The sequence below is a fragment of the Stigmatopora argus genome, chromosome 23 (genome assembly GCF_051989625.1).
Source record: "Stigmatopora argus isolate UIUO_Sarg chromosome 23, RoL_Sarg_1.0, whole genome shotgun sequence".
Lineage (NCBI taxonomy): Eukaryota > Metazoa > Chordata > Actinopteri > Syngnathiformes > Syngnathidae > Stigmatopora > Stigmatopora argus.
Genome location: NC_135409.1, coordinates 4,117,399 through 4,130,879, shown reverse-complemented (window position 1 = coordinate 4,130,879; position 13,481 = coordinate 4,117,399). Strand labels below are relative to the sequence as shown.

The following is a 13,481-nucleotide window of genomic DNA, read 5'->3' as shown; positions in this document are numbered from 1 at the left end:
TTTTTATTTTTCTCCTCAGATTCCAAGAATCCACAGCATCAAACCGAGCAGAGGGCCCGTATCCGGGGGAACCGTAGTCAGCATCATGGGAAGCCACCTGGACGCAGGCAGCAACGTCTCCATCATGTTTAAGGAGCAGCCGTGCACTTTCCTCAAGTCAGTCGCCACGCAAGTGCCCCCTTCCTGACCCATGCACTTAAGCAGTCAATTAAAAGCACATACTGCGCCATTTAAAAGAGCTGCACAGACATCGCCGGGCCACGAGAAATCAGATTATATTCAAGTCATTGGCAAAATGAGCCGCCCCGGATTTATGATATGCATAAATCTCCTCCTAATGAGTTTCCGTTCTCCATCGCCGCTTTCATGTCGTCTTCAATACAGCACCATCTCCTTCCGTAAGTTATTCTCTCATTTAGCTCGTAAGGCCGGCCGGGTGTGCTGGAGGGCGTGTCTCCGCAGTGATTGACAGGACGGAGATGCGTGCCTTTAAATCCACCCACGCCACTAAAAAGAATGGCTTTCGGAACAGATGCAACGACTGTGTATTCAAAGACATTTTTCAAGATGACTGGGACAAAAAAAAACATTTAGACATTTGACTAAACCAACATTTCCATGGCAGAGTCCAAAAATGTCCAATTTTTTCGCAACTATCCCTCAATTCAAAAGCAGTTCAATAAGCCAAGCAACTGTGACTTAACCGTCCAATAAGTCTCTTACACGGTTTTCCATCCTTCTGCCGCAGGCGTGACGGCTTGTGGCTAACGTGCCGCACGCACGCGTCACTACACGGCTACGGCAACGTGTCGGTGTCGGTGAGTATCGACAAGGCACAGCTGCAGAGAGACCTGCGCTTCGAGTATGTGGAAGACCCCACCATCACCAAGATAGAGCCCGAATGGAGCATCTACAGGTCAGAGACAAGGACACAAAATTGAATATTGCCGGTGCTTCTTCACCAGAACCCCAATAGTAACAAGCCAACTGGAACTTTAGAACGTCCTGGCTTTAACCTCCATATCTTCTCCTTGACAGCGGAAACACTCTGGTGACAGTGACAGGAACCAACTTGGACATCATCCAAACGCCACTTATTAGAGCCAAATACAACAACCACGAGACACTCAACGTAAGTCATCTTGGACTACTTGTCTCTGCTATCTCGCTACTGTAAATGGGTCAAAAGTAGGGCACGGAGAGCCAGGGCCTGGAAAATATTAAGAAATGTATTTGTCTCGCAAAATAAATACAGTGGTACCTCGAGATACGATCTTAATTCGTTCCGGGACTGAGCTTGTAACTCAAACGAAAGTTTCCCATAGAAATAAACTAAAAACAAGTTAATTTGTTCCAACCCTTTGAAAAAACACCAAAAACAGGATTTTTATTTCTTCTAATTCGCCATCCATTAACAAAGTAACAAATAACTAGTGGTTTAATAGTACTAAAATTTGTTTAATAGTAGTAAAATTAGACAGATTTCACGGAGGGGAGAGAGAGAAGGACAGATGGGGGGGTGACTTGTTGCACAGCAACGCGCTCGTAACATAGAAATAAATTTAAATGAACTTGGATTACGATGCAGACACACAAAAATAAATGTAATCTAACCTTACACTGAACTTAATTCTAATTTTATTTTAAATTGTTATAACTTTCTTCTCCCGGGTTGGCTCTATCTGCCCCGCCTCCACCCCGACTTACATATGCAACCTATCGATGCTTGTTTGCTTTTGTCTTCTCTTCAAAATATTCCCAAAATGATGCACACAAATGTCCTCACAATAGGATAACGCATGACCTCTTGCCAACATGCCCGGGAAGTAGTACTCCTCTCGTATTAGCGAACAAGCTCCGCCATTCGCACTGACTAACGGGAGAAAAAAAAACACTGAAAAAAATGCAACACTCCGCCCAGTGCTCGTAGAGACATTACACGAGGGACTTGCGACCAGAAAGAGAGTGCCCATAATGCATACCTGTCAACCTCTGCCGATAACTGCCCTTATAAATGATTATGATTCCTCTTACAAACCCCCAAAAACCTTACAAACACCGTACGACTCGTACGGTGTTTGTAAGGTTTGTAAGGGCAGTTATCGGCAGAGGTTGACAGGTATGATAATGTTCTTATGAGCAGCCTCTCGCGTCCGCTGCATGCTCGTATATCAAAATTTGTTTCGTATCTCAAGATAAATATTTGCCCGTATCTCAAATTGCTTGTATGTCGAGGTATTACTGTATATTTTAATTTAGGCCACAGAAAATAGATATATAAAAATTTTCGCCATAGAAATCAAGATTTAGAAAATTATTGAAATATAGTTCTAAATCCAGTTTTTAATATTTTGCAGGTTTACAAAAGAATATTGGTGTGTAACTCGCTAAGTTTCAAGGAAATTTCTCACATTTTATAATTGAGTTCTGACATTGAGGGGGCGCACCGTCTAGAACTTGCCACGGTGCGCAAAATTCCTCGGTATTCCACTGTAAGGAATTGATCAAAATAGATTTCAATAATTGGGAAAAAATTATATTGGTGCTTAGCGTGAGAAAATTGTTATTATTTTTTAATGGGAAAAATAGATTTAAACACCCAAAATTCAATTTATATGACACCTGGGACTACAACTCCAAAGTTCCCATCCGAAATCAAGAAGAAAATTGCATTTTTTGGGTTTGCGGTTATAGATTTATATGATGGGAAAAAAGAACATTATGGGGAACCTTGATATGATATGAGAGACGAACTCGCGATCCCTAAATTGAGTCCAGCGCTTCATTTTTCTTGGACATCTTGAGTACGGAATAACGTTCGCAATTAGCGGTGCGCAGCTCAAAGCGTGCGCTCAACGTGGGGAAATGCATGAGCCAATCAACTAGCTCTAAGCGTCCCGACCAATAATTAGCCGCATTGTGATCACACGGATTACGCTTGCACGTGCAATGTGCTTGCAGGCGTGTTTTTTTGCGCACATGCATTTGCAAATTTCGCACCCGCTACGGAAAATGGCCGAGGAAAATGATTGGAAATCATTTTGGTTTGGCAACCAATAATTGATAATTTTTCAGCATAAACATAAATATATTTACATTGTGAAAGCCAAATTGAAAATATATTAATGGCAATATACTGCAATCATTTTCTACCAATTATTTATTGCCGACCCATGCAGAGAGCGGATCGAAATTAAAGGAGGGTGATGAAATTCTACGATAGCGGCAGAGATTGTCTCTTATCAGAAATTTTGTCGCCTTTATTCACATGGCTTTGAATTTAGGATGACAGTAGCTATGCAACATGGATTCGGCCTCGTGGATTGTTCAAGGGTGCATTTCAATGTTCTTGCATGCAAAACACAAACAACCAGGTCTTTGTGGAGTCAATCTCCGACACGCTCGGGAAGTATTCCAGTCAACGTTGAGCGAGGACACACGACAGGGACGTCTGGCAGAGCTTTTGCAGATGTATCCAGTATGTGACGTTCAAGGACCCAATTAAAGCCGCAGACTGAAGGTTATTGCTGGCGTCTCGACAATGTTTGCGCGAAACCTTTTCTGGCTGTTGTCATGACACTGACTGACAATTTCCTATAGACGTATCAGACAAAGCGCTCTTGTTTTGAAAAGGAGTCATAAATAGATGAAGGAAAAGAAAGTCGAGATAGCCCGAAAGGAAAGCGGGTCATGACCTTCCCTTCATGTCGCCCCCCAGTTGTGCCAAGTTCTGAGCCCGAAAACCATGGAGTGCCAGGCCCCGGAGCTTCCCATCAGCCTGGCCCAGCAGCAGGAGGCGCCGGAGAGACCTGACGAGTTCGGATTCAGGCTGGATGACGTCCAAGCCGTCATGGCGCTCAACAATACCAATTTCATCTACTACCCCAATCCCGAGTTCGAGCCCCTCAGCGCATCGGGCATTCTGGAGCTTAAACCCGGATCGCCGATCATACTGAAGGTACGTTCGCTCTCAAGATGTCACCATTCAGGGATTCAGTGTCGATTTTTTTTTTCCCCTCAGGGACGGAACTTCCTCCCGCCCACCAGCAGCGGAAACGGAAAGATGAACTACACCGTTCTCATCGGAGAGAAGCCTTGCATGTTGACCGTGTCCGACAGTCAACTGCTCTGCGAGTCGCCCAACCTGACCGGTCGCCACAAGGTTCTGGTGAGTGGGATTGGCGCAAATGCATGAGGGGACAGACCAATGTTGCCACTGGGTTTATCAGCATGAGCCCTCCCAGACAGTCTGTGTTTGTCAATGCCACCCACAAGACAAACACATGAACCATCTGCATGAATTTGGATGGCGGGGAACTCTGCGAGAACTCCATTCATGGCCACTTTGCTCCAAACACTTCCTGCTGTTTCCACCTGGGCAAGACGGCTGCGTCGTGAAATAACAGAAGCGGGAGTTTGCACATATAAGATTTGAATCAATATGTCTGGCTTTCTGTCTGTTTGAATTTCAGCCAATAGGAAGATGTTGAGATGAACCTTTTGATACTATACAGAAGAAGCGGTTTAAGTTACAGCAGTTTTACTGAACTGAACGCATACAGAGAATTTCTCCAGTCGTAAGCCGCCCCCGTGTTCTTTACTCAGGCTCGCGTGGGAGGTATCGAGTTCTCTCCCGGGGTGGTCCACATCGCGTCGGATAGCCCGCTCAGCAGCACGGCCATCATCGGCATCGCGGCCGCCGGCGCTCTGCTGCTCCTCGCCATTGTCATCGTCCTCATCGCCTACAAGCGCAAGTCCAGAGAGAGTGACCTGACGCTCAAGCGGCTGCAGATGCAGATGGACAACCTCGAGTCGCGGGTGGCGCTGGAGTGCAAGGAGGGTACGAAAAAAACTCACACGCCGCTGTCTTTTTCGCCATCCTACCAACCACAGGCGTCGTGTTGTAAAACTTGTTGTTATTGTGCATATATCCCGTTAGCTTTTGCAGAGCTACAAACGGATATCCACGAGTTGACGAGTGACTTAGACGGGGCGGGAATCCCCTTCTTGGACTACAGGACGTACACCATGAGGGTTCTGTTCCCGGGAATCGAAGAACATCCCGTACTCCGAGACCTGGAGGTATGTATGGTAATTCCGTTCGCGCTCAGTTGTGTTGTCGCTTCACCAGAACATCCTGATGGTTTTGGACAGCTTTTGAAAAATGAAAAGTCAAACGCTCAGGTAAAAGAAAACTATCTCGTAATTTATCCCCGGTGGTGACGTTGATTGACAGCCATAATTGAACGAGGCGTCTTGTTCCATTAAGGCGATGATTGACCCCCATTCCGCTGGCCTCAAGGTTGGCCACTCTGTCCCTTGGTGAGAATTTGCTAGTAATAAGCTATATTAATTAGGCTTTAATTGGTATAAATGTCACACCGATCAGAGAGGCAATGTGCTGCGGCAGGCTAATTGAAGGAAGCAGAAGGCTGCTTTTAGGTGTTTGGCACACACCTAGTATGTAATTGTTATTGACGCGATGGTAGGGGTGACAGAAATAACCCGGTTGATGGAAAAGATTATCAGCATACCTGTCAACCTCTGCCGATAACTGCCCTTATAAATGATTATGATTCCCCTTACAAACCCCCCAAAAACCTTACAAACACCGTACGACTCGTACGGTGTTTGTAAGGTTTTTTGGGGGGTTTGTAAGGGGAATCATAATCATTTATAAGGGCAGTTATCGGCAGAGGTTGACAGGTATGTATCAGAGACAAGAAAAATATCATACAACTGACGTGTTATATGAAGTTAGGATGCGTGTTGATAAAACAATTTAAAAACAGGGCAAAACTTGTCATCCACGAGTGTAATGATGCGCATACGACAGACGTTGGCGCTCGTTAGGGAAGAAAACACCGAGTTCAGAAGTGCATAAACGGTGCGGGGGACGCGGCAGGCTGGCCTTTGAAACGGCGACGCCAACGCGGTGGCATCAAAGCCTCTACGGAGAGGCCTGCCGCTGTCGTTAGACTGACAAGACGCATCAGATCTTGGAATATTGCTGAAAAAGCAGCCCGTTATACTGCGCTGATTTCATATTTTAATGCTTGTCCGATCCCGTGTTTTTTTTCCCTCCCAATACAGGTGCCAGGTTACCGACAGGAGCAGGTGGAAAAGGGCCTGAAGCTGTTCAGCCAGCTGATCAACAACAAAGTCTACCTTCTGTGCTTCATCCGGACTCTGGAGGCACAACGCGGCTTTTCTATGCGCGACCGTGGCAATGTGGCCTCGCTCATCATGACGGTGCTGCAGAGCAAGCTGGAGTACGCCACCGACGTTCTCAAGCACCTTCTGTCCGACCTCATCGACCGCAACCTGGAGAGCAAGAACCACCCCAAGCTCCTGCTCCGCAGGTAGGAGGACAACTGGCCTTTTTCCGTCGATTCTAGGTGTTGGGGCTTGAAAATCTTCCTGTCAGCATCTCCTCTTCCTTCGTGAATTTTCTCCCCACTCGGACCGCACGACTAGCTTGCGCCACTTGTGTCACCATCGTTATTTCTGCCGCCCTCCTCTCCCGGTTTTCTTGATTGCTAAATCAATGCTTAAAGTGTGCGAAGAGCGTATCTCTGGCACAGCATCTGAGCACGGCTATCCACTGATTCCTCGGCCAAGAAGTATGTGTGTATGAGGCCCACACACACATCATTCCATCTGTCCCATCTCAACCTGCGCTGAAGTATGAGCACGAGGCAAGCTAACGAACGAGAGCCTTCCGCAACCATCTGTCGCAGTCTTTGCCGCAATCTACAATCTCCTACTCCTCATCCCGCCATGCACACAAATACACAAGTCAATTTAGAGTATTATATGAGGTCACTAAGTCACAGAAGTAAAATATAGCGATGCCTTGAATCGGTCTGCTTTGGCAAAATTCTGCTTTCTGTACTAGAAATTGCATGTCATTTATATATACCGTATTTTCTCGCATATAAGCCGTAGTTGTAACTAAAGAAAATGATGACTGAATCAAGGGTACGGCTTAAATGTGCACAAATTAGCATGAAACTGCACCGTGACAAAGATGAAACGCCATAATGCAAGACAATGCGGCCAATACGGTCATTTATTTCAAAATAAACAGATAAAACGCTAAACTACATTTATTTTGACGTCAATGAATAAAATTCACGAAAAAATCAAGCGTATCTTGCATAAAACGTGAAAAAAAAACACTTACCACTTACTTGTGCCTGCCATTGCTCACTCAGGGCGCCACCATCTTACCTTTTACTGGTAGTTAAACATGCTTTGACTGGCCAGGCGAGAGTAGCCTTGATACATGTGTTCGTAGTGTTTACCATGTCACCACATTCCAATAGTTGTTAAGGCTGATGGAAGCTCAAGGTCTTGCGGTCGATCCTTAAAATATCAGCCTTGATACCTGCGTAATGTGTATCTCATGCTATTATTGCCCTCAGAGACTTGGTGATTAGGGATGGTATAACAAAACTAAACCGATACGGAAAGACATCCTGGTTTTACTACTCATGTGACTTCCTTTTTTAATTCGTCCACATGCAGGCAACACCCTTTTGGAAATCCAGCAGACGATCCTTTTTGATTCATACGGTATCTCAGAAATACCACGTGCGATGATTTTTCTTAAGATTTTCCCTTCAAAGTAACACATTTGTACTCCCTATTAAAACCATGAATATGTAGGTGAAAATTGGGAAATTATACGAGAGAAATCGTAGAATTCAACGATTTTAAGGCAATTTTAAGGGTGCGGCTTATACACGGAGGCGGTCAATATGCGAGAATATACGTCATATAAAAAAATCTACTCGTTACCTGCCTGAACTGAACTCTTTTTGTTACAGTAACAACACTGAAACTTGCCATAAAGCTATTTCATACAAATTGGCAGCCATTGACGATGTAATGATCTTCACAAGCCTTCCCCAGGCAAAATGGACCGGATGTCTATCAACGTCAATGGCATTGAAACGTGATTGTGTTATGTTATGGTGCAGGACTAGCTACCAATTGTGTGGACAATATTGTGAAAGGGTGTGCATTGTTAAAGCTATTGTGTGGCGCACACAGAGGCCATCCATAAAGCACCCTCGAAAAACGAATACCACCTGAAAACAAAATTATTTTTCCCCTCCCAACCCAAGCACCCCCCCACCCCCTTTTCACCACATTTCTTTCAGTCCTTTGATAGACTGGCAATGTGAGGAAATGGAGAGGATTTGGAGTCGTGTGTGATTACAGGCCGCAAGGACGCATGAAAGAAAGGATCAAACGTGACCCCCCTGACCTTGTCGCAGGATGAGAGCGGGATACGGGAGGGCTAATCCCCCCCAGGTGGTGTGCCAGGCCGGCCCACTGGCACGACGGACTCCATCCCCCCTTTGTGCGAATTCGCTTTAAGTGGCTATCTGGGCATGGAGGGCTGGTTCGGGGGTCCGCAGGTGGGCGCCCGGCAGCGGGGGCCACGCCATAGAGACCGATCCTAAAATATTGATGACTTTCAATGTGTATGTGGAGCCCCCCCCCCGTTCCCGGCCACCAAAAAGGGATATCCGATCCGCGCCAGAACCGCTGATGTTTTTATACACGCATCAATCATTCATTCACACGGGATCGGTCGCACGATGCGGAAGCACGGACGCCGGCCGCTGGAGGAGACGCGTATTTACTGGCTCGCTATTGTGCGTGGATAAAGTGTCAGCCCATTGATGGGGGGGAAAAAGGACTCAATAATGAGGCCAGTCTTCCTAAAGGGAACGCGTCAATCCAACGGGATCAAATCAAGCCTTTTAATTGCTTTGCATTGCGATCAAATCCCCTACGTGAGGATTGTCTACGTATTTTTTTTTCCTTTGCTGTTGCCCGCAGTTGTGTTTGTGTTACCAAGAGGCGTCGCAAGGATGTTGATGCGGAACATTAATGAGGGCATACAGTACACGCTGTTTATTATGCCACGTCCATCTTTGCAGGACCGAGTCAGTGGCGGAGAAAATGCTGACCAACTGGTTCACCTTTCTCCTTTACAAGTTTCTCAAGGTAAAAACTCATTCACTTTCTCTTAAAGCGACATACGCAAGAATAATGCGCGCGTATTTTTCGGACTATAAGTTGCACTAGCCAAAGAATAATAAATATATACAAGTTACACTTGAGTATAGGTTTGCAGGTGGGAATTTCTTTATTTTATCAGAAACCAACAACAAAAATACCTTGAGTTAACAATAGTAAAATGGATAACAACAGGCTAAATGGACATTTGTTAACATAACTGTTTTTCAGCCGAAGAAAACAAAATAATAGGTCACACTTGAGTATTAATTGCAAAAAAAGTGTGAATTATAGTCCGGAGAATCCGGGTTACTCCTACCACTGCAAAAAAAAAACATTTTTCTGGTTTTCCCAACCTCTGTGCAGGAGTGTGCGGGTGAGCCGCTCTTCTCGCTCTTCTGCGCCATCAAGCAGCAGATGGAAAAGGGTCCAATTGACGCCATCACTGGGGAAGCCCGCTATTCTCTCAGCGAGGACAAGCTCATCCGGCAGCAGATCGACTACAAGACGCTGGTGAGGAGGGGAAAAAGACGGACGGACGGGACGCTACTCATTGTGCCAGGCGTTTGATGTCTCCTTGGGTGCCATTCAGGTTTTAAATTGCATCCATCCGGAGAACGAGAAGAGCCCGGAGATCCAAGTGAAGGCACTGAACTGCGACACCATCAGCCAAGTGAAGGAGAAGATCCTCGATGCCATCTACAAGAATGTGCCGCATTCGCACCGCCTCAAAGCTTCCGATATGGACCTCGGTATGACTCCGATCTCCTCGTTCGTTCATTTTCTGAACCGCTTATCCTCACAAGGGTCGTGGGGGATGCTGGAGTCTATCCCAGCTGACCAGGCGGGAGACACCCTGAATCGGTGGCTTAGCCAATCGCAGGGCACGAGGAGACAGAGGACAACCATGTTTTCACACTTATACCTAGGGGCAATTTAGAGTCTTCAACTAGCTATTATGCATGTTTTTGGAATGTGGGAGAAAAACAGAGTACCCGGAGAAAAGCCACGCAAGTTCCGGGAGAACATGCTGATTACACACAGGAGGACCGACCTGTGGTCGAACCCGGGACCCCAAAACTGTGATGCTCACGTACAAAAAGCCCAACTCCACTCTTTTGCTCTGTTATTTTTGGAATGAACTTTTTTTTTAAATACAATAGCTACAGACTTTGCCAGATAGTCTGCAATAGCCATATTCATTTCCCTTCTAGTATATCTACTTTAACTAAGCAGGATATTTCCAGAAAGGCTAACTCAATCCCGTTATGAATAATAATCACTTGTAAGTATAAAAATGGACGAATCATTTTAGAAACCCCTTCCGGATCACCAGTGATTGTTCTGTAGGAGGAGCTTGGCTGTGAAAGGTATTCCTTCATGTTGCTCTTTGGCATAATCACTACATTGTCCAGGTTTAACTTTGAGCAAGAACAAATAGCAACAAAGTAAGACGAATGCACACACGCAGTGATTGCCAAGCACGATAACAATAATGGGATTGTGGAGGAGTCTCTCTTGAGACGAATTGGTCGCGAATGTTGTTATCTGACTGCCTTTTGTTGTTTTTTTTTGTATTTTATTATTTCTTCTTCGGATTTGTCCCCTTGAGGGCCGAGAACAAAGCAGGTGCCTTTGGTCGTTGTGTATGCGAGGATGAGTTGGCTGAAGAAAATGTTTGTAAACTGCAGAATGAAACACTTTCCTCGAGAGTCTACCTGATTGTGGGCGAGTTCGTAATACGACTACGTACACAGCTTTGCTCCGCGTTGCCATTTCTTCTTGTGTTAATGGGAAAATATGTAAATTTTAAATTTAATGACACCTTCTGCTTCTTCCGACAATAGGCCGCCATGCTTGGCGCTTGATTTTTTTTTTAAAAACAATTTTATGTATTTTTTTTAGGAGAGGATTATTTCGCACACTTCTTGATTTACGGCAAGGGTGTCAAACTCGGGTTGGTTCGCGGGCCGTATTAACGTCAACTCCATTTCATATGAGCCGGACCATTTTAGATCTAATATTTAGATTTTTTTTTATTGGATTAAAAGAACTGGATCAAAAGCCCTAAAATTCAGTTTTTTATCATCCAAAACAATGTTTATTTGACCTTTTTTTCCTAGTAAGGGAAAACCTATTTTAATCATTTGTTTTTCATTTCAAAAGGAAACAAAATATTTTGTAATGATGTTCAGTATTGCAGTGGAAAACAGAAAATATTTATGTATTTGTTTTTAGATTTTACAAAATGCTTTTTGAACTAAAAATACAAAAGAAAGAAAAATTGATTAAAAAATTGCAATGATTGATTTAAAAGGGGGAAAATCAGGAAATATAATATACATGTATAATCTTCATTTGAATTTGATCCTAAAACAGAAAGTCGGCACTTATGATTTACTTTCTGGGGTCGCACAAAATGATGCGGCGGGCCAGATTCAGCCCAAGGGCCGCTACTTTGACACCTGTGATTTACGGCAACGTGTTTTTTTTTTTCTCCTTTTAGAATGGCGTCAAGGCCGAGGCCAGCGTGTGATCCTGCAAGACGAGGACGTCACCACTAAGATCGAAGGCGACTGGAAGAGGCTCAACATGCTGGCCCACTATCAGGTAACGCCCCCATTGTGACTTGATTCAGCGTATACACAATAGGAGCGTGTGTGTGGGTTGGTGAGACGCGGGAACACGAAGATCTAGCCCTCATCTTAGCGCGCCTCCCTCTCCTTTCGATATCAACATTGTAGATTGAGTGAAATCATGATAGGATCTTAATAATGTGGCACACACAAAAAGCCCCCCGGGTACTTATCCCCAGTCCCATCCAGCCTAACAATGATAGAGATCACTTCAATTAACCCTGCAGCGTGGCTACTCACATTATTCACAAAACTGAGTGTGTGTGTTTGTGTGGAATCCCAGTTGCCTTAATTGAAATCCAGTTTGGATGAGTTAGGAAGTGACAAATACATTGGCATGCCCACTCGGTGATTCAGAGCACCGACACTCCGTGAGCGGAGTCGCTTTTTTATGAAATAGAGACGTCACACGGGTTTGCGCCAAACTGTCAATCATCCGTGTGTGTGCGAGGTGTGTGTGTGATGACACATTCTGGCCATCATTTAGATTAGATAACTTTATTAATCCCGTATTCGGGAAATTTCACTGTCACAGTAGCAAGAGGGTGAGAATACAGACACAGGAAAAGACATTTTAGACATACATAAATAGGTAATAAGTAAGTTAATAAAAGTTGATGTCTGCGGAACCTTGAACAAACTACGGTTTGAGTGATGCAAAAATAAGTAATGTCATGTTTTTGATTGCATAATTTTATGACTTTTCTCCAAATATTACTTAAATCTCCTAACATTACGCAAAAAAATCATTTTGTGCGGCCCGAGAAAGTAAATCATGAGTGCCAACTTTCTGGTTTATGATCAAATCCAAATGCAAACTATAGACGTATAGGGAATAGTTCCTGTTTTTCGCCTTTTTAAATCAATAATTGCATCTTTTAAAACCCCAAATGGTATTTTTTTTCTTTTTGTTGTTGTTTTTAGTTAAGAAAGCATTTATTTAAAACCAGGTTGAGATCTATAACAAATAGAATATTTAGGGCTTTTGATCCAGTTCTTTTAATCCGATTTTAAAAAAATATCTAAATATTATATACAAAATGTGTCCTCCATCCCCTTTTATTTTTCACTGCACATGAACAGATTTTTCAAAAGAGGATGAGAATACAGACACAGGAAAATACATTTTAGAGATAAATAAATAAATTAATTAATTAATAAATAAGCGTGTTGCTGAAATATATATATATATAATATATATACATACACATATATATATACATATATATATATACATACACACATATATACATACATACATACATACATATATATACATACACACACATATATATATACATACACATATATACATATATATACATACACATATATACATATATATATATATACATACACATATATATACATATATATATACATACACATATACATATACACATATATATACATATATATATATATATATATATATATATATATATATATATATATATATATATATATATATATACATACACATATATATACATACACATATATACATACATACACATTGATGCACATGTATACATACTATTCATGAGTGGATTTTTCATTGTAAAAAAAAAACAGCATTTAAACCGAGATTGTTTCACGTAGGTGCCCGACAATGCCGTGATGGCGTTGGTTCCGAAGCAAGTGACGGCGTACAACTCCGTCAACAACTCCACAGTGTCCCGAACATCGGCCAGCAAATACGGTGAGTTTTGTCCTTGCGCGTCAACCGATGGAACCGGTTAAACTACATTTTGAGTTCGATTTAGAGGCCAAATTTGATTGGATATAGGAGGGAATTGACATTTCGAT

At 43.3% G+C, this 13,481-nt stretch overlaps 1 protein-coding gene across 3 annotated transcripts in view; it reads left to right on the top strand.

Moving 5' to 3' along the window:
* Positions 1-13,481, top strand: part of plxna4 (plexin A4) — a 126,191-nt gene that overhangs the window by 104,242 nt on the left and 8,468 nt on the right. For all 3 annotated transcript variants that reach the window (XM_077593596.1, XM_077593595.1, XM_077593594.1), the window contains 13 exons: positions 20-156; positions 749-916; positions 1,039-1,132; positions 3,719-3,958; positions 4,022-4,168; positions 4,606-4,840; positions 4,940-5,082; positions 6,094-6,362; positions 8,958-9,024; positions 9,403-9,549; positions 9,629-9,788; positions 11,543-11,646; positions 13,275-13,374. In XM_077593596.1, the coding sequence (XP_077449722.1) occupies positions 20-156; positions 749-916; positions 1,039-1,132; positions 3,719-3,958; positions 4,022-4,168; positions 4,606-4,840; positions 4,940-5,082; positions 6,094-6,362; positions 8,958-9,024; positions 9,403-9,549; positions 9,629-9,788; positions 11,543-11,646; positions 13,275-13,374 (2,011 nt within the window). The remainder of the gene's footprint in view (positions 1-19; positions 157-748; positions 917-1,038; positions 1,133-3,718; positions 3,959-4,021; positions 4,169-4,605; positions 4,841-4,939; positions 5,083-6,093; positions 6,363-8,957; positions 9,025-9,402; positions 9,550-9,628; positions 9,789-11,542; positions 11,647-13,274; positions 13,375-13,481) is intronic.